Source organism: Telopea speciosissima, chromosome 1 (assembly GCF_018873765.1).
Source record: "Telopea speciosissima isolate NSW1024214 ecotype Mountain lineage chromosome 1, Tspe_v1, whole genome shotgun sequence".
NCBI lineage: Eukaryota > Viridiplantae > Streptophyta > Magnoliopsida > Proteales > Proteaceae > Telopea > Telopea speciosissima.
In genome coordinates this window covers 14662357-14688458 of record NC_057916.1, presented here as the reverse complement: position 1 = coordinate 14688458, position 26102 = coordinate 14662357, and the positions used below count along the sequence as shown (strand labels likewise).

Sequence of the window (26102 nt, the reverse complement as noted above, 5' to 3'; positions counted from 1 at the left end):
TTTACTTAATTTTTTATAATTAAGTATTTGGATTCGGATTTTTTTCCGGATATCTCTAAACGAATTCGGATGCTCCAAAACGGATACGGATGCGGATCGAATTCGAATTTTCGATTATCCATTTACAGCCCTAAATATAGTACAAGGTTTTGCGAGATTTTGGCAAAATCTCAGTAATTTTTTCGATTTCTTGTAGTACCAAAACAAAATCTTATTTAAAATATAAATCATAAAAGGTTTTGCAGAAATTTCATTAATATATTTCGTTTTACCGAAATATCAACCGAAACGATACAAACTCTGACCTATTTATACCAAGTTTCGAACGATCCTATTTCATATGGTTTGAACAGAAAACCCCCAAATCTCTCACATCATGCCTAGGGCAATCCCCTTGGGCATGCAGGTATTTCTCAACCCTAGCCCAGCCCATGGGCTGAAATCCTAGCTTGTGAAAAATTCGGCTGGGTCAAGAGTTTGGGCTAAGGTTTTTGGGCCAAAAGTTATAATTGATCAGCCACTACATCAGCTTGCCCTTATTTTTTTACACCCTAGCAGGTAAATTATATATATTACAAAAAGAAAGCAAGTAAATTATATAAAAATAGGGATTGAGTTTCTTATCCGGCTGCATAGTGTATGCTAACACCTCCATGTGTCTCTCTCTCCTCATACAATAAGATGCCAGATTTGTCAATTCATGAAAAAATTTTGCTGCTACGTCCATAGCAGGAATGTTCCTGCTACAAGGCTAGCAGCCAAGGAAATGGAATAATTCACTTCCCTTTTGGGTTCATAAATACCCTCCTAGGTTTTAGTATTTTATAAAATGCCCTTTAAGATCCCATTTCCTTGGCTACCGGCATTGTAGCAGGAACATTCCTGCTACTAGTGTAAGGAACCCAACAACCAAGCAGCTAGCTCAAGGAACCCAACAACCAAGCAACTATGAGCTAGCTGATCGTAGACCGCTCTCTCCCGGTGGTCGAGTTGCAGCAAAATTTCAGTCCGTCAATTCATAGGAGGGATGAGACCGATAGACATAAGGAGGCGCTAACTAGCATGGATTTAGATCCTCTACTACCAAGTTGCCCGGCAAGACCCTACTGCCAAGACACAACAAGGCGGTAAATGATCGCCTTACCCCCCCTTGGATAGGGGTAAAGCGGTCATTCCCCGCCTTACTTTGTCTTAGCAGTAGGGTTATGTCGGGCACCTCGACAGTAGAGTATCCAAATTGAACTACGCTACTTTATATATCTTTGGAGATTCCATTCATGATGTACAACAAACAAAACAATACATGCTTTTCAGTTTTCACACTCATGAACGTTAGTCAACCCTGTAAGCGTGCTGGCCATTTTTTTTTGGTAAAGAGTGTGGCCATTGCAACACTAATAATGGCCACACTAATGTCTACTAGTACATATAATTTTTTGGAATAACGTCAATCTATATCAATTATAACGTGGGTCTGTAGGAATTTTTCTCCTTTTAGGTTCTCTGTTCGGTCAGGTTTGTAGGTTCTTCTCATAGGGAGGATGAAAATAACGACCTCACCCTACTCGGGCAATGTGTTCAGGCAGGGGGGAAGTTATCATTTCCGGCCCCTATGAGAGGAACCTACGAACCTGACCGGATAGGAAGCCTGAGAGGAGTTAGCTTCGATTAGTAGAGCCATGCATGAAAGTTAGGGACCTCCATCGTTGGTGGATAGTAGAGTAAGATACGATTTAGACGTACGAAACTTCTTGGAAATTAATCCAAAAACCTACTTAGTAATATATAAATGAGTATGATAGCTTGATTATAAGATAAGTGATTAGAACGTACTTAATTAGTATCTAATTTGAGTTATATATGATTAAAAGCTTTCCGATTGTGGAACCAATTAAATCCTAACAGATCACTTCCGTATCTGTATTACTATTCTAAATGTGTGGATTATGTTGATCAGGATCAGAAAAGCTGATGGGGACAGAAGAGGTTTCTAAGAAATGGGAAAATTGGGTTTGGGTATACCCACCATGACACTCACACATGTACATTTATGTCTCTCTGGCAGATTAATAGCCGTTTGATGTTGATTGTACCATGTCTCGTACCTCTCTGTGTGTGTCTATGTTTAATTTGTAGCCAAACAATAGATAAGGACAAATTTCATTTATTTTCTGAAAAGTGAAGGAAGAAGTTTTTTGTTTTGAAAGTGGTGGAAACTTCTTGGTACCTTCTCAAAGAAACAGACCACAAGAGAAGAGAGAGCCAATTGTCCGAATGAGTGGTTAAAATTGGGGGAAAAGCGAGTGATGGTTTGGTTAATGTTGTCTTTTAAGTGAATGACTCAACTGTTGAAGGTTCCAGGAAGGTTCTTGTTTTATAAGTACGGTGGGACGTACGAACAGTTTGTTTCATTCATTTGAAATGATCTTTTTAAACCTTTAAAAAAGACACTTTAAGAGTATTAAGCTCTACGGTTAATTTTACTTTCCTCAAAAATTCCCTTTTGACTTACCAACTATTTCTTTACTTTGAAAATGATTTAATTATGAAGATTTCGAACCACACTTATTGAGTATTAAGCTCTATTACTTTCCTTAAAACTTCATCTATTTTTCTGTCTTTCTCTTCCATTATTATTTTTTATTTGTTTGTTTGTGTATGTGTGTGTGCGTGGGACTTGTCGACATCTGTGATGAATTTTTCCGTTAAGATCAAACCTTTTTGAAGTGGGGAGGCAGAAGTCTCGTGATTCTTCTCCTCTCCCCACCACGTGTCATTCTTGTCTTGCTATAGAATGCCCATAAGTAAAATATAATACGGAAATTCTCATATAAATATATAGTATGAAAACTTTTTTTTTTCACTTCTTTTATAGTCTTTGGGAATCAATAATTTTCTCATTTTAAAACTAGGGCCGAGTCGGGTTGGATTGGGTTTTTTGAAACTCTAATCTAATCCTGAATCCCCTTAGTCGGGCCAGGTCCGATCCGATTCGACTCTGACTTAGGGTCTAAAAATCCAACCTTGACCCGCCCTCAGGGTCAGGCTGAGCTGACCCTATTTGGCGTTGATCATAGGGAGGGGGAAGGGAGATGAATTTTACGTAAAATACTACTATATTACATATGAAGGTAATAAGTGATATAATACATTTTATTATAGTAGTATTTTACGTAAAATTGATCACTGGGCCGGGGAGAACATTATCAATTTTACATAAAATACTACTATAATAAAATGTATTATATCACTTATTACCTTCATATGTAATATATTGTATAACAAAATGGTATGTTATAGTATATCTTAAAATAGGGTCGGGCCAGGCCGGTTCGGGCTAGGCTTTGCCCGAGGCCTCAACCTTGACTCAGGGCTAGAAATTTCCAGCCCTGACCCGCCCTCAGGGCCAAGATATCTCAGCCAGACCCTCTTCAGGCTTAGGGCGGGTTCGGGTCGACAGGGCCAAACTTGCACCCCTATGTAAAACTCTATGACTCATCCTTTTGAACATGATAAATTTACTATAATTAAAAAGGGAAAAAGAACTTTGTTCGGGAGTGTGGTTTATGCCAGCACTTCCATGACTCTATCTTTCTCCTCCCTATGTGACAAGGCACCTCTGCCCCCTTGTTTTGAGGAGGAGAGAGATAGACACATCGGAGTGCTGGCGTAGACCACACTCCTGGGCAGAAAACTACCTCTCAATTAAAAATTGGGATAGGGTTTTCCAAATTGACAATTTGGAGAATGCACTAATCTTAGGGGACGGTAGTTCGGCAACAAGGGGGCAAGGGAGCATGGTTCATAATCTCGGATCGGATTAGTATCGGTCGAGGCCAATCCCGAGATTAGACCGATACAACAAGGTTGTGATGGATTGTTCCTTGGATCGGCTGATCCGATAATTAACTTTTTTGGGGGTTTTAAAGGATTATAATCCTCTCCAATTCCTAAAGTATGGCAATGCGGCAGTGCTAGGTGGAGATGTTGATACCTGACAGTTGCTGCATCGAACGGTCCGATCTCATTGATATAGACCGTTAGATGCAGCAGCTGCCAGGTGTCGACATCTCCACCTAACAATGTCGCATTGCCACACTTTAAGAAATTGGAGAGGATAATTTTCCGGTTTTAAAACCATATTTGAAGCTGTGATTCATAGGTTTGGGGTTTCAAATCAGCCAAAAAAAGAAAGGGGGAAATCTTACCGTTTTTTACCAGAATCGATTAAGGGAATTTTTCATTCCATTTAAAGATTGATCTTCTTAAGGTGGTTAGGGTGTTATCTAGAGATTTTGCTTCAAATCCGCGAGTGAAAAGGGGTGGTCTAATCGTTTTGTATTAGGAATCTACTATAAGAAGATTTCATTCCCTAAAAACATTGATTCAATCCCACAAAACTTGGAGTTTTTTAGATAATGGCAGTAGTGGGTGAAGTTGAGAAGGTGGAAAAGATAAGTTTAACTTAAAAAATAGGATTAGAAAATGATTACCGTTTATTAAACCTTCTTTTTAATTTTTTATTATTTTTATGACCGATACAACAACTGATCCAATAAAACCTGGATTTTAAACGTTTTTAGCCGATCTAAAGCGATTCTGACCAATCCGGATCGGTATCGATGCTGACCGATCCCGAGTTTAGGAAATTTTTCTACACAAGTCTTATTTGTTTCATTGTGAGAATTTTTCTGTAAAAAAGATTTTACATGAAACTTTTATTCTATATAAACCTGTTATCGTTTTCAATATCGTATATCAGACAAATATTATTTTGGGAAGTAGTTTGCATGGGAGTGTGGTCTACGCCAGCACTCCCATGTGTCTGTCTCTTTCCTCCTCAAAACAATGGGACAAAAGTGTCTTTTCAAATGGGGAGGAGAGAGAGACACTCATGAGAGTGCTGACATAGGCCACACTCCCGGACAAAGAACTTTCTCCCTATTATTTTATAGGAAGATTTTCCTTCTTTGGCTTTTTACATGGAAACAAAATAAGCTTACATGTAAAAATTTGTTGGGAAAAAGTTCTCTGTCGGGGAGTGTGGCCTATGCCAGCACTCCCATGAGTCTATCTCTCTCCTTCCCATGTGAAAAGACATCTTTGCCCCTTTATTTTGAGTAGGAGAGAGATAGACACATGGGAGTGCTGGTGTAGACCACACTCCTGGACAAAGAACTACTTCCCAAATTTCTTTTACTGGGCTAAAATTTTACAAGTAAATAATAAGATCGAGGAGGATTTTCCTATATACCAAATTTGAGTGCCAGGTCAACTGCCATATGTGCAATGAGTGGACCAGAGTGATACCACCACCCCTTCATTTAAGTTTTATGACCAATGTTTTGAGAGTTGAGACTGGGACTTGGATCCTGTCAATCCGGGCAGCGTGCAGCAGTGTGCAGCGCCTGGGATTGAATAGGCATTTTTACCGTCTTGCCCCTTGCCCAACGCCCTGCCCAAGCAGGGGTAAGGCGGTCAAAGCGCCTGCTCAATCCTAGGCACTGCACAAGTGCTGCACGCTGCCCGGATTGACAGGATCTTTTTCCCCAATGGATATCAATACATATTTACCTAGAATACATATACCCATCCATGTCTAGACTCTTACAGAATAATATGTTCAGAATTGATTTTTTGTTGTTTTACAACATCTTATATCTTTTTTTTCATAGTTTTCATTGGTGGTTTTCTATAGTGGTCCTTTTACCCTTTCATTTTTTTTCTTGTTCTTACTCTGTAGGTTAGGTTTTCAGTTAGGGGTATATTGGAAATTTTGTACATGCATAAAATTTCTAGGTTTTCTTTTTTTTTTTTTAAATTTAAAAATCTTATTTCAGCATATCAATAACCTTCTTTTATGTTGTTTGGGATTATAACAATGTTTAGATCCTACGGTTTTGCATGTTTTCTTTATTTTTATATACTAACATTGCAGCACATCTGAATAAAGGTGAGTTCTCTCTCTTTCTCTTTAAATTTTATCATTGTAATGAATATGGCTTAAAGTAGTTTAGCAAACCTATGATTGAAATCCAGTTTAAATAGTTTGAGGTGCCTAACATCTTCTTTGGTCCGTAACTTGACACAAACCTGACCTTTGGTTGGGTCAATTCGAAGTGGTTCCTAAACCCTAATCTGGAAGGCGACTCTTTGTCATTGAGACCTTAAATGTTTATCTATAACGGGTCTGAAACCTCTTATCCTCACAATTAATAGCTATAAAGCAAAAGTAACGCCCCTTCAAAACAGATGCAAGAGTTAAAGGTAACTCCCTCCCAACTATGCATGCCCATTAACGTAACTGATACTAATATTATTCGCTGACGAAAATGTATTAAACTCTCCAATAGTAAATTTCCAAGAAATTTCCTTTATTTTCTATTTATAGACTTATAGTTCAACAACTACTAAGTGACCAATTAGGGCTCTTTATAATTTTCATTTCAAATTTGGGAATTTCTTATGGCATCCTTAATTCTACATATGTACTCCATCTCTACACAAACCCACCGTCGTCTGATTAGGATCGAGTACTCGTGTTCTTAAATTTTATTGGTAAAAAATCAAATCTTCCGTATCGATCAACACTATCAAAATATTGCCAAGTCAAGGTGAAGCACGACACAACGAATGTTGACTAGCCCTACCACAATGCCAATCCTATTGTAAGATACATAGGTAGGATCTCATAGATTAGTCATACGTCAAATTTTAACGATGATGAATAAACTTTTACAAGTAATTAATAAGCGAAAAACTTACTTGTATACCAAATTTGAGTGCCAAGCAGACTGTCATGTCTTCAATGAGCAAAACATTGCGATACTATGTACATACCCCCTTCATTTAAGTTTGGACCGAGTTTTCCTCCACCCACAGTGAATGAGAGAAGGCAATAGAAGGCATCGAAAGGGTATTTTAGAAACATATTAAAATCCTATACGGGTTTGTGAACCCTAGGATGGTTATGGATGAAGGAAAACTTTTCTATTTTTTAAGTTTTATAATGAATGGATCTCCAAGTCTAGACAAATAAGAGAATAATTCAAATCATAATTGATTTTGGTGTTTGTGACCCAATACCCAATACATATATAAGCAAAAAAGAGAGTGTCATACGAGTGAAGAAGGTTCCGCGAAGCTGCCTGTAAGAGCTATCTCAGAATAACCCACAGTATTAATATGGCAACGATTAGCTCTATCTCTCACACAAGAAAGGAGAAGAGAGGGGTTGTCGTTACTGCAACAGAGGGATTTGCAGGTATTTGAGCAAAGTTAGCCTGGGTATTTGTGTATTAGTAGTAGAAACTACAAACTGCAGTAATGGCTTCGTCACAAGAGGCTTGGACCTTAGAGAACGGTGGTGGTGGCAATCTCAAGGGTTCCAGCAAGGAAATTCGCCACCACGGCCGAACTGCTCACAACATGTCTTCCTCGTCTCTGCGCAAGAAATCCGATATTTCGCTCGTTTCGAAGGTTCGATGCGGCCTTCTGAGGTTGCTCTTGAGCAATCTCCAAGAGGTCATCTTGGGTACTAAACTCTCTGTGCTTTTCCCTGCCGTTCCCCTCGCCATCATCGCTTCCATTTACAACTTTGGAACGGTGAGTGTTTTTATCATTATTTTCAGTCTAATGGGTTGACGAGATTCTTTGACTGCAAAAAGACCCATTTTTTGACTCTTGACTATCCTATCTCTGCCCTATTTTTTTAAATAATAATGATTTGAGGGATGTACACATTGTCTTGAATGCACTGTAAAGTATCAGAAAGATGAGGAATGTATATCATTTTTCTAATGATTTATGTTTTATTTAATTGTAACAGCCATGGGTTTTCGCGTTGAGCTTACTTGGGCTCACCCCACTTGCTGAAAGAGTGAGCTTTCTCACTGAGTAAGTAGTTCTCAATCATTTTTTACTTGAATCACTTGATTAAATCCATTGCGAAATGTTGATAATTTCATGTTTTATTTATAAAAAAAAAAATTTGCAGACAAATTGCATATTTTACCGGTCCAACAGGTAAACTCGCACTCTTTCTGTCTCTCTTTTTTGTATATATATATATACGATGGATGATCTGAAAATTGATGTGGGTTTTGCAGTGGGAGGGCTACTTAATGCAACATGTGGGAATGTGACAGAGCTGATAATAGCATTATTAGCTCTTAAGCAGAACAAGATAGCAGTGGTGAAGTGTTCCCTTTTGGGTTCTGTGCTTTCAAACCTTCTACTTGTCCTTGGAACTTCTCTCTTCTGTGGGGGCTTAGCCAATATCAAGAAGGAACAGAAATATGACAGAGTAAGAAGAGATTTAACATCAATAGTCCTAAAATCAAATATAAAAGATTAAAGAAAAAAGAAAAACCAATTTTGTGATATTGGGTTTATTTTTTTTAAACAGAAGCAAGCAGATGTGAACTCTCTTCTGCTGTTGCTGGGACTTCTATGCCACATGTTGCCTCTCATGTTCAAAATCAAATACAACGGTAACAACACAATCACTAATGGAACTACTGATCTGACTTCAGACTCAATTCTCCAGTTATCAAGAGTGAGCAGTATTATCATGCTTCTTGCATACTTTGCTTATCTCTTCTTCCAATTGAAGACTCATCGCCAGTTATTTGAAGCCCAACAGGTTCTTTTCAATTTTTACTTGTTTTATGATTTAATTTGAAGAATATGTGTTCAAATCTGATTAATAAGTGATTTCCTGTGGAACTGGATCAGGATGAAGATGGTGATGAAGTGGGTTCAGAAGAAGAGGCTGTGATCAGTTTCTGGAGTGCATTTGCTTGGCTGGTGGGAATGACTGTCGTCATAGCCCTTCTCTCAGAATATGTTGTGGGCACTATAGAGGTAAAAAAAATATAAAAAAAACACAGGAGGATTGGTGTCAAACTGGTAAATGAACAAGTGTTTGGGACTTGGGTAGAACTCATCATGGTTCGTTTTAAATATCAGTCAGGACCGATATCGATTCGGATCGGTCAAAATCGGTCTGTATCTGTAAAAGATGACCAAAAATCAGATTTTTTTGGATCGGTATCGGCCCTGATTTTTCGATTAACTTTTAAACTCATCATGGTTCGTACTATTGGGATCGGTCAAAATTTGTCTGTATCGGTAAAAAATGAACGAAAACGGATTTTGCTAGATCGGTTCCTGTATCAATCAGAAAATATTAAAAAAGTATAAAAAGTAAAAGTAAATCAGAAAATCACGGCTGATACTGACATGATCCGGACAAATTGACGGATCCGAACCTGAGATTACGAACCATTTTAGAATCGTAATGACCAATACCGACCAATCTAGGGAACGACCCACTAATACCGGACAGGATCAGTCATTATTTGGGACACAACAATCCAAAGATACCACTTGGTAGGACTTGGGTAGAACTCATTCGATGTGGGCGATTTTGACAGATCTGATCCAAGATTTCGAACCATGCAACTCATTCTTAAAAGCTAGATGGGACCCAACAATCTGAGGGTAACATTTGGTGGGACTTGGTTAGAACTTATTCTTCAAACTACCTCTTAAGAAGAAGGGTGTCCGAGGCCATACAATTTTTCACATCGGTCTACTCACATCTGATGTAGAATAATTGTTTTCGCATAGAACCCAACACCAAGATTCATGTAGAATTGGTCCCTTGGTGGTTCACTTTGGGATCCATGAACCTAATGATATGTTTCTCCTGGCTTTTTTCTCTTCAAAAAGTAATTAAATTACTAAGATTTGTGAATAATGTGGCTTGTTTATATTAATCAGGATGCATCAGAGTCATGGGGTATTTCAGTGAGCTTCATCAGCATAATCTTATTACCAATTGTTGGAAATGCAGCAGAACATGCAGGAGCAATCATATTTGCTTTCAAGAACAAGTTGGTATGTGATTTGACTACAAATTTCTTAAAAATTATCATTTTGAGATCAAATTTTGGCAACTTTGATGGAAGTTACTTGGTTTGGATATGATGCAGGACATATCTTTGGGAGTTGCTCTGGGGTCTGCAACACAAATTTCTGTCTTTGTGGTAAGATTAATAATCTCTAAATATTAATTATTAATCTCTTTCAAACTCACTAAAAAAGTTGAAAGCCATTCTAATAAATCAACTTTACATACATATATGGTTCAGATTCCCTTGAGTGTGCTGGTTGCATGGATCATGGGTATTGACATGGACCTTGACTTCAACATCCTTGAGACTGGTTGTCTTGCCTTAGCAATCATTGTCACAGCCTTCACTTTACAGGTATATAGCAATCTAATATTAAATATGCCAAACAAAATAGACAATTAAGCAACATTAATCCAAATATTTGATCATTGATGATGAAATTAGCAAATCATATAAACATTAATTCTTCACTTGCAGGATGGAACTTCACATTACATGAAAGGATTTGTTCTCTTGCTTTGCTACATTGTTATCGGCGCGTGTTTTTTCGTTCTCAGAACTCCACTTCGTAAGTACCCACATCATCCTAGGGTTCACAAACCCTTATAAGGTTTTAGTATGTTCCTCAAAAATACCCTCCGGCCCGCACGTAATTGAAGTCCTGCGATGAATGGATTTCAATTCATCATGGCTTAAGGAAAACTCAATCTTTTTTTTTTAAAATTAATTAAAGTTTATTCATTAGGTTTTTTTTTCTTGATGCCAGACAAAGTAAATGCTCTTAACCTTGGAGCTGAATCATCAACTGGAGGAGGTTTGGCTGGTCAATTGGTGAGCAATCAAGTCCTTACATTGTTTGAATTCATTTAAATTGTTAAAAAGTTAAAATAAAAATGCATCTATAATTTTACTAATATGGTAAAAAAATAATGTTAATGCAGGAGGCTAAGATCATTGGGGTTAATCCCCAATGAAGAACTGCAGCTAGAGTTAAAAACTATGGTGGACTAGTTCCTCTTGATCAGTCTCAAAGCATTCTCCATTATTAATTACTGTTCATTTTAATTAAATTGGTTTTGCCAGTTCAAAACAACTTCAGAAATTACATTAATTCTGTATATCAATTGAGGATTTCAGCTGTGAATCAAAAGCTTGAGTGACTCCCATTGAGATGAATACAGTACCAAATGAAAGAGGAGACCTTGAAGTTTTAGAGGAGCAGAAAACCTCAAAAGAGATTGTAATGGTGAACAATAAATGAAGTTGTTTTGTTTTTTCTTTATTAAATGGTGATGGAAAAAGAATGTTTGGATGATAGTTAATTAATAAAGAGAGTGAAAGGTAACCATCAGTGTCTGTTCAATTTTTTTGGAGCTAAGCCAAGTCCCATATTTTTAATAATAATAATAAAGAAAAAGGTTGGGCACGCTACGAGGGTGCTGACATTAATCATCCTCTTTCCTTCCCCTTTGGATAAGACTTCTCTGTCATCATGTGTTCAACTCTATAATTGTTGAATGTATGCTATTAGTCTACTGAAAATTGACGGGATGTCTAACTCTCACCCTAATAATAATAAGGGAAACAACGATGTCTGGTCGCATTCTCCTGGGCCCACAAACAAGGGGGGGAAATGACCGCTGCATCCTTCATATTGGATGTCCCTATGCTCCACCCCCCCATTGGCCCTGCGTTGGTGTAGTGGCCACATGACTGGATTGCATTCTTGCTAATAATTATAATTATTACTATTATTATAAGGGAGAGGGTTCTCTAAAAGACAACGTGGTCTCTATGTCGTCATTGGAGCCAATGGGAGTGTGCAACGACATCAATAGGTCGGTCATTACCGGCCCTCATGGGGAGTCATTTTGCCCTCCTTTGTGTCTGGGTGCAACGACCACACTGCCTTCGGGGTTCTTTTTTCCCAATAATGATAATAATAATAATCCATTTTTAAACACCCACCAATCAAATAGTGAACTGTTTAAAAAAGGACTGGCATTTAGGATTATCAAGGGTGGAGATTCAAATTGAGCCTTAGAGGGGAGAAAGATGACGGCTGGCGTAGAATCCACCACATAATATAGAGGAAAAGTTTTTGTTGACAATGTGAGTTCAACATTAATCCAATGATGCTTTTCGGTTGGTACTACTTGGGGGCTCCATGCAAACCCTACAGAAGTAGACAACTTAAAACGTATATAAATGAATCTTGTGGAAGCAAGTGGGTCACTTAAAAAAAAAATAAAAAAATTGGGAGATTTAGGTCAATTATAAACATTTGTTGTCTTTTGGGTTATGAATTATTGCCTTTTTTTTGTTTTGTTTTTAGTGAATGGGTTTCAATTATTGCTAAATCCATTCTTTGTGACATCAAGAAGATCCTTTTTTTGTGGTCGAATACATCAAGAAGATCCTTAGTTTCTTCAGATTTTTACAAGTGGGGTGGGGGGAAAGTATCTTCAAAGTATCTTTGGAAGTACACCCATATTCAAAGGAGAATGTTTTATTGAGAAATACAATTACAATAGTTAGATTTCTTTGGGATTCAGAATAGGGATGGCAACGACAAGGCCATACAACATTGAGCAGGGCCAGGGGAACGCAGGGGTAGAATGGGACGAGATCAAACCCAATACATTTTATGTATTCCATATTATGATACATTTTTATAAGACAACCAAGATAAGACCTATAAGTTGAACTGTTGGAGTGAAGCAGGACTGACTCCTTTTATGTTTTTTAATACCTAAGCTGTCCCAAACCGAAATTGGGGTCCATAGGGGTAGGGTGGAATAGGACCAGTTGATGGGATTGGATGCCCAAGGGGAACCACCCTTAGGGGATAAGGGTGGTGCAAGTCATGCATCAGGTGCACTTTATGAGGATTTGATCCACTGATCAAACTTAGGGCATGCTCTTAAGTGAGCAATGCCAAACCGCTAGGGCAACTCATCCATTACATAGTAGGATCATTGATTAGTTAAAAAGGTCGTACTTCTCCCCCTCACCAACCCTCAACTCCCCAAATTTTAGCTAAAAGAGTTTCAAGGATATTTTAATAAAGAAGAGGCCCCATGATGCCAATGTGGGGGAGAGGGAATCTCCCACACCACACACTAGTGGTGGGGAGGACGAGTATTATCCATATGAGACTCACATGATCAGGATTAGTGACAGAAAACAATAAAAACAATCTCATGCGAGAAGACAAGAATAAATTGACGTCATGAGAACTTTTTTCCTTTTAATAAATATGATAAATGTTATCTAATCAGTCCATAGGAGAAGTTTATTTGGTTGGCCCAAATATCTGCCATGAAGGATGTTAAATAGAGCTCAAATTTTATAAATATAGGCACCCAAGATCCTCATATATCAACTTTCACACAATTAGAAATGACCAAATGAAAAAATAAAGGTGTGAATGGCTGAATGTTAATATGAGATGTATATGATTCATTTTGGGCTAGTTCTGAAATTTTACATGTGGCTAATCAACTATAATTACCATTTTGTCACATCGCACAGTTTGGTGGATTTTTTCTAATAATTAAATTATCCAATTTAATGTATTTAAAACATAACTTTGGATATTTTTTTAGGCCATTTGATTTGATTGCATGACCACACCCATGGGTAATGTTAATGTAATCGACATCCAATCTTCCGTGAACAAATCACTACCTACCCAATCCATTGTCACTATTTGGCAGCTGGGACCGGTATTACAAGCTGGTGGATGGTCCCACAGTGCTTGCCTACCTAAGGGTATCAATTTAGTATCGAAACCGTTTATTGAATTGGTATCGTATCAAATTACTCGTATCATATCGTATCGAATTATGATATGAGAAAATGGTACCGTATATGTGTCATCTTCTTTCTTTTCCTCTTTAAAAAAAAAACTCTCTTGTCCTCCCGTGTCCAACCCTGTGATTAGTGCATGCCGCTGACTCCAAAAAGTTAGCAACATGCCCCATCTTCTTCCTCTTCTTCCTTTTTATTGGTGAAATGTCTGAGTGAACCGGAATAAAGATCTGAATGTGAAAACCAAAAGCCAAAACCAAACCAATCGATTCGTTTCGGTTTTGAAATGTGTTCTTATTCTCGATTCAGTTTGGTTTTGGTTTCTACGTTTTGTATCTTGATCCGAACCAAATAATAAATACCGGGGTTTCAAAATGCAAAATCGATTATCAAATCGGTCAGTGCCGATTCTTGATAGAGAGGTAAATGGATCGAATTCGATTGGATAGTGGCATTATCATATTCGTATCCCTTTATATTCAGAATCTGCTGGAAACCGTAGAAATTAATGGTAATTAAATCGGCTGGATCAGTGAGCAATGATTCCGATATGAATTAGCCGATTCAATCCCAATTCCAATTTTTGAAACCCTAACGGAAACCAAACGGTCGACACCTTTTTTGCACGTGTTCTTGAATCATACTGGCTTTTATGGGTCGTAATTTTTGAATTCGGTGACTGGTTGAGGTATATCTCAGTTTCTTTCCTTTTGAATCAATGTTATTTTTGGTAAGAGACTCATGGGTTGGTGAGCTATGTTTCTAAATGTACATTGACACGAAGGCACGCATGTCTCTCCTCTCTACAGCTGGCGCGTATCTTTGAATATCTCCTTTCGACCGTTATTTCGTTCTTCACTTCCAAATCAAATCCAAGTACTTTCCATTTTCCCTCCCTTACTCGCAGGTAAGCCCTTCGTGCCTATAAATTCTGAACTGCTGGAAAAAAATGGAGTCATGAGACAAACTCTGTTAAGAATCGCTTCCCTCTATACTCTCCGCAACCTGCTCTCCCCTCCGAATTGCAGAAGACTAAACCCTTTTTTCTGCTTTCATCGTCAACGTCACTTCAACTCCTTCTTCGAAGCTGAGGAGGTGGTTCTTCTCATCCACCAACGAAGGCCCTGCTCCTGTTTCCGAGACCAGGTTAATCCAACCCCAGAAGAAGAAAGAAGTTCCGTTCAATTTCGAAAACATCAGAACCGAAGGTAGAAGTGTCCTGGGCATCTTCTTCTACCCCCAATCCCTCCCTTACTATAGCAGCCATCACAGTGGTTTCTTCTATGTTTAATTGCTTGCAATTTAATAATCTCTGTTATTTCCTATGGTTCAGAGTGCAAAGTTCTTGTTTCAGTCCGAGGGAAATTACTCGTTTAGGAATGAAATGCCTTTCTACTCTAGATACACTTGGGCCCATGTTCCATTCAAGATTTTATCTACTAATAGTATATTAGCATTTAAGCTTCAACTTCTCACTTAAACATGGGGTAACAACTGAACAAATTGAAGAGATGGAAGAGAAAAAGTTGCATTAAGAATCTGGTTTTTCTGCAAGAGAACATCATCTAGAGTATTTTCTCTTTGAAAGCATTTTACTGATGTTAGTTAGCCTGTTACTTCAATAAACATTATTTATAGTTTCTATTTCTTTGATATAATTGCATGGACATGGGAAGGTATTGGCTTATTGAGTTCCGTTTTTGATACTTATATCTTTGCCAATCCTAGTTACATTCTGCTCATCCTATCTAATCCAGCTTCATATTAACAATATCACACAGATTTTGAATTGGGCCATGGTGTTGATTGGAAAGGAGGAGGGAATCAAAGAGTACTGTAAAGGGAACCTTCCCTCAGGCATTCTGCATCCTCCACTTCCCAAAAAGCAAGAATAAGAATTTGTTTTGATTTCAGCATTTTCTTTGTTCAATTATTCCAGGTGACACACATCATATCTTACAGCGCAATACAGCTCTTTGCCTATGAAACTTAAAAGGTAATAGTCTGAACCATCCACATTATAAAACTTAATCTGGCATGCTATGGATTCTGAATGAATACTGTTAGACATTGATCTATCTCCCACAGTTGAATTATATAAACTTTTTAGAGGAGAGAACCGGGAGCTCTCTATTATTGGTAGACTTGCAGGTGGGGCATGTGCTGGGATGACTTCCACTCTTTTAAGTACTTCCTCTAGTAGTTTGTTGTTCCTCCAACTTGCTGTCTCGCATCAATATATTTGTATCTTCAGGGTATAGGTATCTTAACTGAAACGGTTGTTGAGTGTCAGGGAAATGTGATACTTGTGGTGGGTAGTCTTTTGACAGGTTTCTATATGGAAGATCTGGTAATTCTAGTTCAAAAAGTATTTACCTAACCTGATTTAGGAACAATCCAATCTGCTGCACTGTTTTAGACAGTCAAATTTATCTACAGTATGGCTTGACAAGGAGTCCGGTAGTCCACTCTTAGATGGTTGCAGTCATTGTTTAATAGATTGCTTTCCCTTGCTTTACTCTTTCCATTTGTCCTGCTTCTCCACTTAAATTGTTAAATGTTTGTTTCCTCTATATTGTTTGAAGCTTTGTGTGAATTTGTTGCTTCTCTCTCTTCTGCTTCTGCACATGTAGATCCACAGCCACCCATAGGCACATGGATGTTTTTGTGCGCATTGATGCATTTTTGTGAACATTAGCTTAGTTTTCAAAGTTTTGAACCCATTCTTTTGTAGATGACTCCTTAGGATGTTCTAAGAGCAGTTGAACCTGGGTACAGAACAATGTCTGAAGTAAGTTTCATTGAAATTATGCATGGCATAAGAAGAAAGTTGTATTGTAGTCGGTCGAGGGAAGCTACTGCTTCTACACAGCTCCGCTTCCTTGTCTTGCTTCTGGCAAAGCTTCTACTTTGCTTGCTTTCATGTGGGAATAATGGATTTTAGTGTATGTTCTCAGGTTGCATTAAACATGTTAAGAGATGAAGGGATTGCCTCCTTTTAGAATGGTCTTGGACCTTCTTTTCTTGGAATTGCACCTTATGTTGCTGTGAACTTTTTGCGTTTTTGACTTGTGAGCTTACTCTTTTGGTGTACCTGTGTCTGTGTGTTGGGGGGGGGGGGGGGTTGTGTGGTTTGGTTCATGGGCAGTATGATGAAAATTTAAAAAAAAAATAATCTGGAACTTGATCGTGCAATTTTTTGGTGTTTGCCAGGGTTAGAAAAATCATTGCCAGAGAAGTTTCAGAATAGGACAGAATCATCTCTCGCAACAGCTTTGGTGTCTTCAACTCTTGCCACACTTACGTGCTACCCTCTGGACACAGAAGACAAATGCAAATATGAAGGGAACAACATATTCAGGTAAAAGCATGGTTCGCGTGGTTCTAGTTACTATCGATAAACATACCAGGAGTACGTAGCATCTGTCGAACTATCAACCATCTACTTAGTAGCGTAGCTAGAGAGACCCTTGTACATCGCAGATACACTGCAGCCTTATCACATTATCGTAGGAGAAACATTGATTCTTGGTCTGCGATTGAAGTATCATCTATATAATGCATACTGTGTAGCTGGACATTTTGATGATGATCATGTGATTTTGACCCACAATCCACCATTCACACCTGGATGTGCTGCTTGATCCAAACCAACCTGGTCGGATGATTTCATTAATATGGTATAAAATGTTCACTTGCTTGTTTTGATCCGAGTAATTGTGGATATGACATCTTTGAGTGTGGGAGGTTACTGAATAAGGGTTTTCCATCTTTCTTTCTATATGCAAATAGTTTCAAACTTGCTCCTGTTAAACATTTATTTTGTTTTAAGCTATCTGTTGACCAGAGAAAAAAAATAAAACAGAATAAACTTATGATTTTAAAGTCCTATTCCTTTATTATTGTTATCTCTGTGTTTTTAATGCCTAAAACTCTCCATTTTAACATATCAACCCCCACTCCCTCTCCCCCCCCAAAAAAAATAAAATAAAAATTATCGGTCCATTTCTTAAAAACTGTTATTTAGGTTACGTGGCTCTTCTGCTCTTTGAGAATTTTCCATCTACTAGGAGAATTTCCATTACTTTTTTACCTGTTTTATGATCTAAAAGTCCTGCTCTAGGTGTTGTCATGAATACTGCCATGTAATGGGGTATGTAATAACCCAAAGATAGAATAAATAACCAACAAGATTCAAAACAGCAGGTCAGTCAATAACCTTCAAATGAAGCAGTATCAACAACCTGGTCAAGGGGTTTCGAAACTGGTTCCAAGGTCTAGTTGATTGGCTTAAGAGCTGAAAGTTGGATGTTAATTCAATGGGCAGATCTTGAGTTATCAATGAGTTACATAATTAGTAAGTTACCAAAATCAGATTCTGCGCCCGACAGAAAATAGTAACAGGGAATCAAAATAGCAAGTGAAAGTAAGTAGAAACAATGTTTTGAAATTTAAAACTAAGAGAGATGGAAAATATCAAGTGCAATTGGAACTAGAAGTCCGCAGGAAGTTAGAAACTCAGGTAGGTATATTGCTGTAACAGAGTTCAGATTAGGCAGTGATCTCAACTTGAGATTGATGGAGGAATAGATAACATGATCGGCTTTAAACCAGATTTGTCAACTGAGGAGAAGACTAAGACTGGTTATTTAACAGCAAAGCAAATCAAGAGTTAAACAGAAAACAGGAGATTCTGCATGCGCAAAAAGGATGAAAACAGAAAACTGACCTTGAGAGAAGAAGAGAAGGTACAAAGAAGAATAAGGAAGAAGATATGTTAGGCTTCTCAACCAATTGCAGAGAAGGATTCCCACCAAGGTTTTTGTACTGCATCCCACAGAACTCACAAGCTCAAGGCTAAATTGTTTTTCAAATCGTTGGGTTAGTGTGATACTGTTATCCCTTACTTTTTATTTATAACCTCAATGAAATACAACCTAAGTTTTCCACAAAATAGAAACTCTTTTAGAGCTTAACGAAATAGAAACTAACACTAATCTCTAATCCCGTATAGGACTCAAATCCTTTATGTTTGGGCTTATAGAATCGGTCTGTTGCAATAGTAAACCCAAAAACTAAGCCTATGGCACATATAACCCATTGAACACTCAAAGTTAAACACATTGATCCATTCTTGGTCCAGTCCAATGGCTTGGTTTGCTGCTGGCCTTCTTGTTCTTCTAAACTGCATCAACTCTCGCATCTTGGGAAAAAAAAAAAAACTTGTCCACGAGTTTTGTAGTGATGCCGAATCAAATCCACATGATCATCCTTCAATCGGAGGTAGAATTCAACAATCCTCAATATCATCCCATCCTGCTGTCCCTCTGTAGCTCTAATACCAAATAATGTAGCATTTAATCACCCAAAGGCTGAGATTAAATAACCAACCAGATCTAGAACAGCATGTTAGTCAATAACTCTCAAAAGAAGCTATATCAGCAACCTGGTCAAGGGGTTTCAGAACTGGTTCCAAGGTCTGGTTGATTGGCTTAAGAGATGTGAGGGATGTTCAAATAAAGTTGAATGTTAATCCAATGGTCAGATCTTCAGTTGTCAAAGGATTACAAAATTAGTAAGTTGCCAAAATAGTAATCGGATTCTGCTCCCAACAGAAAATAGTAACAGGGAATCAAAATAGCAAGTGAAAGTAAGTAGAAACAATGCTATAAAGTTAGAAATTAAGGGAGATGGAAAATAGCTAGTGCAATTGGAACTAGAAGTCTGCAGGAAATTAGAAGTAGGTATTTCTGTAACAGAGGGTTTGGACTAGGCAGTGAACTCCACTTAAGATCGATTGAGGAATAGATAACATGATCAGCACTAAACCGGATCTGTAAACTGAAGAGAATATTATGACTAGTTAGTTAACAGAAAAGCAACTCAAGAGTTAAAGTATGTGCAGAAAGGGTGAAAACAGAAAACTGGCCTTGAGAGAACAAGAAGAGAAGATGCAAATAAGAATAAGGAAGAAGATATGTTAGGCTTCTTGCCTAACTGTGGAGAAGGAATCCCACCAACTTCAGACTTGGAATCCCACTAAGGTTTCCCTACTGAATCCCACAGAACCAGGTTCTATTCCTCACAGAACTCACAAGCTCAAGGCTAAACTGTTTCTCAAATCGTTGGGGTCATAGTTGTCAAGGTGTCGCCTAAGTGCCGTCTAGGCGTCTGGGTGGGTTTCGAAGGGCTGGGCAGTCACCCACCTTATTCTAACTTAACAAGGTGTTGCGTAGAGTGCCTAGGTCCCTGTCGGTTTTCCCCCCCTCTAAATAATGGTGTTTCTAACACATTTTTTTTGGCTTGTGTACAATTTTGTGTATAGGTGAGAAGAGTGGGATCATTTAGTACCAAAGGCAAATAAATAAATCGAATTTCACTAGGTCACTTTTCTTGTTTTCCTCTTGTTTGCTTAAAGATTATTTTTTCCCTCTTAATAATGTTGTTTCTAACATACTGTTGCTGCTGTAATGCTGTAATAACATTGCTAGATAAAATGGCAAATTCATGTATAGATTCAATCTGTATTATTGTTGTCGTAATGCTATACTCATAATTATATATTGCTATACTAGATATAATGGATACATAAAAACAAATACTAGCCCGCCTAGGCGGATGCTTTGTCGTCTTAGCGCTTAGGTGGCCTTCCAACGCCTTGGTCTCCTAGGTGCCTTGACAACTATGGTTGGGGTAATGTGATCCCCTACTCTTTATTTATAACTTCAATGAAATAAGCAAAATAGGATACACAAAAAAGAAAAAAAATACTAGGGCGCGTAGGCAGATGCTGTCGCTTTAGCACTTAGGCAGCCCTCCAACGCCTTGGGTCTCCTAGGCGCCTTGACAACTATGGTTGGGGTTGTGTGATCCCCTGCTCTTTACTTATAAACTTCAATGAAATAAGAAAAATAGGAAACCCCCCCATTGTGCAAGGAATAACCTTTACAACCTACGTTTTCCATAAAATAGAAACTCCTCTAGAACTTAACAACATAGAAACTAACACTAATCCCGCATAGGACTCAAATCTCTCACGTTTTTCATAAAATAGAAACTCTTCCAGAACTTAACAACATAGAAATTAACACTAATCCCGCTAGGACTCAAATCTCTCATATATTTTGCTTATAGAATTTGTCCATTACAATAGTAAACCCAAAAATACTAAGCCTTTGGCCTTACCCATTGGTCACTTAAGTAAAACATTGGTCCATTCTTGGTCTAGTCTAATGACCGGGTTTGCTGCTGGCCTTCTTGTTCTTCTGAACTGCATCACCATTTCTCTTATTAGTCCCCCTCTACTGACATTATTTTTGTAGTGATGCTGTTGTTGCTGCTGCTCTATTGCCCGATTACTTAATACACCAACCTTTTCAAGCAATTACTTGACAGCCCCTGAAACCTGACGGTGTTAGTTTTCTGTTAGTGGTTGAATGGAAAAGTCAATTTATTTTTAGCTCTCTAATCATTGGGCATTTCTCTGTCTTTATCTCTCTGTGATTGCCTAAGAGGATCGACACAGTGTTTTTGGCGTGGATGAAATGCGAAGAAGATGATGTTTGGTCTGAAGACCTTCCTACATGGCGGTTCTTTCAGTGGGATGGGTTCTGTTTCTATTGTAAGACAACTCGCCGCCAAAGGTGTTTACATCTCTTGTAATCATTCTTAATGATGGGCTTTGAGAAGATTTATCACATTTATCCCCCCTGGAAATTTTTTTTTGAAGTTTGAAAACAGTGTGCTGCAACCTTTTGCAGGCTTTAGTGCATTAGAAAATTCACACCAATGCTAGTTACTAAATTAAACTCAATAAGGTTGTGAAAAGTGTTCCTATGGCTTTTGGAAAAGATAGACTCGACAGAATCTTTTCCTTTCAGATAGCTTCCATCTTACATTGGATTTCATCTTTCCAATATTTAGTGGATACTTGGATATTGCATTTTTTTTGTGTCTACATTTTTTTCATTCATTCAAATCACTTGGGTCCTGGAGTCTAATTCTATTTTTCATTCAGGGTTTCATCCAGAGCTATGACGCAATCAATCAGAGCTTTAGATGCTTAGAAGGCAACTAAAGAAGGTACCCTGGTTTGTTTATTAGGCAGCTTATTGTGAAACCCTTGAAACTACTTTGCATGCTCTTTAACTATAAAATTGGGCTCCTGAACTGTCTTCAGACTTGGAGGAATTAATCAGAAGAATTTTACAACCTGAAGTTGAATGGTCCATTTCTTCCTTGCCTATCAGAGCTCTTATGCCTGTTTGCATGTACATGTTCCTGCATTGTGTGCATGCGTGTATGTGTAGAAATAGAGGTTCAATTTCTGTAATATGGAATATTTTGATTTTTATTGGTACTCCCTCCAACAAGTAACAAAAAGAAAAAGAAAAAAATAGATTCTTAAGGTGAATAATCATAGTTTATATTCTGGTAGTGGCTAAATTATGATTAGAAACCTTTGTTCTGTTTGCCCTCATTATTTTTTGTGAAACTGCATTACATCTAATCTATGGTTTGGTGGTTCTGGAGGAGCACTGGCGATGAGAGGTTGCAGTGTTGCAGTTAATGTTCGAATTGGTTAGTAGTTGCATTCGATTTTAATTTTCTTTTCTTTAACATGATCCATGAGTTTTAACTTTTTCATGTTTTTCCTAATAGGGAACATAGGTTTAGTGTTGTCTCTTCATTCTGTGGTGTATAACAATGCTTTTTGGTTTTTCTAGGACATAGGTGCTAAGTTCATGAAATTTCAGTAAGTTCTTCATCTCTAATCCTATTACTCCATTTTGTCATGGTTCTGATTGTTTCAGGTGTTTCGTTTCATGCATATTTATAAGAAGATCATGTAAATGGTGTTACTTGTATGGTTGATCACACTCAGGAAACCTTGGAGATTTGCACATTTAGTTGGATGCATTCCTCATCTTGCCTCTAGCCTGCATTGCTCTTTTCAATGACAGCCTAGAGTGGTCAATGAGATGGCTGATGAGTTGAACAAGCAAGGCATTTTACTTTTGAGATTCTGTTATGGGAATACCATTCCATTATGAGGCGTGGACTTTTATAGGGGGCAGGGGTGCAGTTCTTTGTTGTTGTATATTATCTGTGTAGTATGGTGGTGGGGTGAACGAGATCACCGATGGCTACAGAAAAGGTGTGGGTTTGGCGGCAGAATTTATTGATACTTTCATCCTTGTCTACACTGTTTTCTCTGCTACTGATCCCAAAAGAAGTGCCAGAGACTCCCATGTCCCTGTAAGTTCACCTTGGTGGGTGGGACAACCAGGTTTTTTTATCATCACCACAATTGAATTCCTTCTTCCTCTTTTCTTTTCTTGATTTTTTAGTCATTCCCTCGCAGTGCACATTCTAATATGCGCTATTTTGAAGTGAAGCTTGTAATCTTATCTTTATGCATTTCTTTTTATGTGTGAAACTTGATAGGGTTTTAAGAACCGATTTGAGTTTAAAATCCTTAGTTGGCCTGGCAAGATGTATGTAAAATTGCATGTGGTGATTATTCCGCTTACGCACATGAGTCGTACGAAACTACAGCTGGCACGTATCTTTGATGCCACCTCCTCTATATAAATATTTTCCATTGACCCTTTTTGGTTTGCACATGTGACCAATATAAGGCTGAAGCTGTGTCCGTATAACAATGATTAATATCTATTTAGCTAATATAATGAAGAAGCTTAATTCTATTCATGTGGTAATCTAGGTTGATTCTAACAATGTTTTAGGCTGGAGGTCATGGGTAAGAGATTCCTTAACAATATTTGACATTTTAGAAAAACCAGGGGGGTAGACAGCTGCATCAACTGCATCATTCTTGGGTTTCCAACTTCCACTAATGATTCGGTGGACTCCCGAGGCAAGGATGGGTTTTTTTATTATTATTATTTTGGTTATGATCCGAGTTTTCATCGTTATTCCTATCAGAAAAATTGTTGTAATCAACCTGTTTCTCTTCTTTAATGAACTCACTAGTACTTTAAAGCAACAACTGATCACTGGTTTACTCAGTATTCTTTTTATTATTAAAAGAATTGTATGCCATATGTTTGCCTTCTACTAGGTCTCAATAGCATCTCTATGGGAAATGTTATTTTCCAATGCTCTCTATAAGCTTTGAAGCATGATGTAACTGTTCAATTCTTTCTTTCAGATATTAATTCTTTGTTATAGTTCTCTTTATGTATTTCTCATTTGATGGCAAGTTAAGTGTAAATTGTTCTATATTTTCTCAATTGACAGGTCGAAACAGCTGCGTCTGAAAGGGAGCAGTTATTGCTTGTGAAAATCTCCGAGCTTGAAGCCAGGTAGATCATATTATGAATCAACTAACTGGGTTGAATCTTCATGTGCACATTATCTCTTTCTGTTGGACTTTGTGTTTGCTTGGCCAAATGGAACAAGAATTTGAATTACAAACAAGACATAAAAGTGATTCTGACATCCTTTCACAAAAGAAAAAGGAATCTCTCTTTCCTCTTATATATTTACTTTCCTTTTCCTTTGATGTAGGATGATTAATCTAACTGATGAGGTAGCTGAGGCAAGGTTGAAACAATTGCAGGTAAGTGGCTGAGGAAGGTTCCTTCTGGGCTCTTTTGAATTGAAAGGTACCGCATGATTTTGTGATAGAAACACTGACTTTCCCAGATAAAGTGTATTTTAAGTTGAAATAATTTGATTGAATACCCATTTTGCTATATTGATTCAGTCATAAATAAATAACGTGAGAAGGAGGGAGGGAGAAACACTGACTTCCCCAGATAAAGTGTATTGCTGGACTTAATACCCATTTTTCTGTAATGGTTCATCAGTCATAAACAACATGAGTTAGAGAGGGAGAGAGAGAGATGGGTGATGGTGTTTTCAATTGGAATTTGAACTGGGCAGGAGCATAGGAGGAACTTTGGGAGGATAATTTGATGGCTGTATTCCGTTCAAGTTGAAGGTGAACTTTTATGGATTTAAGACCAGCACTGCTTTTCCAGCACTGCTTTTCGGATCTCAATGTTAGGAGATGAAAAGAAAAACACAAGGAAGGTAGGACAAGGAAGAAGAAGATGCCGTTGAGGATGAGGAGGAAGAAGCCTCGTCTTCAAATTCTGAACTGCTAAAACCTTGACCGGAAAAAATCCTTAGAGTCATGAGACAAAATCTGTCAAGATTCGCTCCCCTTTATACTCGCCGCAACCTGCTCTCCCCTCTGAATTGCAGAAGACTAAGCCCTTTTTCTGCTTCCATCATCAATGTCACTTCACCTCCTTCTTCGTAGCTGAGGAGGTGGTTCTTCTTATCCACCAACGACAGCCCTCCTCCTATTTTGGAGACCAGGTTAACCCAACCACATAAGAAGAGAGAATTTCCGCTCAATTTCGAAAACATCAGAACCGAAGGTAGAAGAAATTGATTCAGGAAAACAGGCCTGTCCTGCGCATCTTCTTCTACCCCCAATCCCTCCCTTACTATAGCAGCCATCACAGTGGTTTCTGACTTTCTTCTATGTTTAAATGCTTGCAATTTAATAATCTCTGTTCTTTCCTATGGCGCAGAGTTCAAAGTTCTTGTTTCAGTCCCGAGGAAATTACTTCGTCACTACTTCTTGGGACAACTGGGTTTTCTGATCGTCGCCTCAATTGAATTTCTTCCTTATTCCTCTTTTCTCTTCTTTGCTTACTCATTTAGGTTGTTTTCTGATGGTTTTTTGGTTGAATTTTTAACAGGCCCAAGCCCAACCTAATGGTCCGGCTCCACCTGGTGCACTTCACCTTATTCAACTAATCAAAGCACAAACCTGCAGCCCTGCACTGCAAAAAAAATTTGAGACGGAGAACCCATCATCGTCCACGACAAAACGCTGAGGTTATCTGGTTGAGGTTCTCTACTTCACTCGGACCTGCATCACTTGCCACCGCCATTTTCATTTCATTCAAGACTGTTTCACTGTAACTCGAATTCTTCACTATTTTCTTATTTATTTTTAATTTTTTGGTATTCTTTTTATTTCCTTCTTGATGCTTGGCACCTCATGACCGCTGCTCAAATTTTCTCTTATCATCTAGGACATAACTATGATATCTGGTTTTATTTCATGATCCTCATCCTCGTTTACTGCACCGACATCTCTGATGAATAATCCATTTTTTTTTGCTTCTTTCTCTGTTTTCTGTTGTTTACAATTTGATTATAAATAGTTATGTATGTGTTTTTACAGGAGGTCATATTAACCCAGCAGTGACGTTTGGGCTTTTCTTAGCCCGTAAAGTGTCACTAATCTGTGTTGTTTCCTCTTATATTTTTACTTTCCTTTTCCTTTAATGTAGGATGATTAATACAACTGATGTGGTAGCT

General features: G+C 38.0%; 1 protein-coding gene and 1 long non-coding RNA gene across 3 annotated transcripts; both read left to right on the top strand.

Moving 5' to 3' along the window:
• The first annotated feature begins 924 nt into the window (after positions 1–924).
• On the top strand, positions 925–24329 carry LOC122670542. Its single transcript, XR_006334225.1, has 4 exons — positions 925–984; positions 2263–2268; positions 6696–6699; positions 24319–24329. It is a non-coding gene; the product is annotated as an uncharacterized LOC122670542 (long non-coding RNA).
• Positions 7290–11018, top strand: LOC122670518 (vacuolar cation/proton exchanger 3). Of its 2 annotated transcripts, XM_043867430.1 has the most exons (11): positions 7293–7605; positions 7829–7896; positions 7997–8025; positions 8109–8305; positions 8408–8644; positions 8737–8865; positions 9787–9903; positions 9999–10052; positions 10158–10274; positions 10398–10488; positions 10687–11018. In XM_043867430.1, the coding sequence occupies exons 1-11, from the start codon at positions 7327–7329 to the stop codon at positions 10788–10790; spliced, it is 1422 nt and encodes a 473-aa protein (XP_043723365.1). In that variant the 5' UTR covers positions 7293–7326; the 3' UTR covers positions 10791–11018. The 2 variants fall into 2 exon arrangements, with proteins under 2 accessions (XP_043723373.1, XP_043723365.1); XM_043867438.1 differs by lacking the exon at positions 10158–10274 and having other exon boundaries at positions 7290–7605.
• Positions 24330–26102: the final 1773 nt, after the last annotated feature.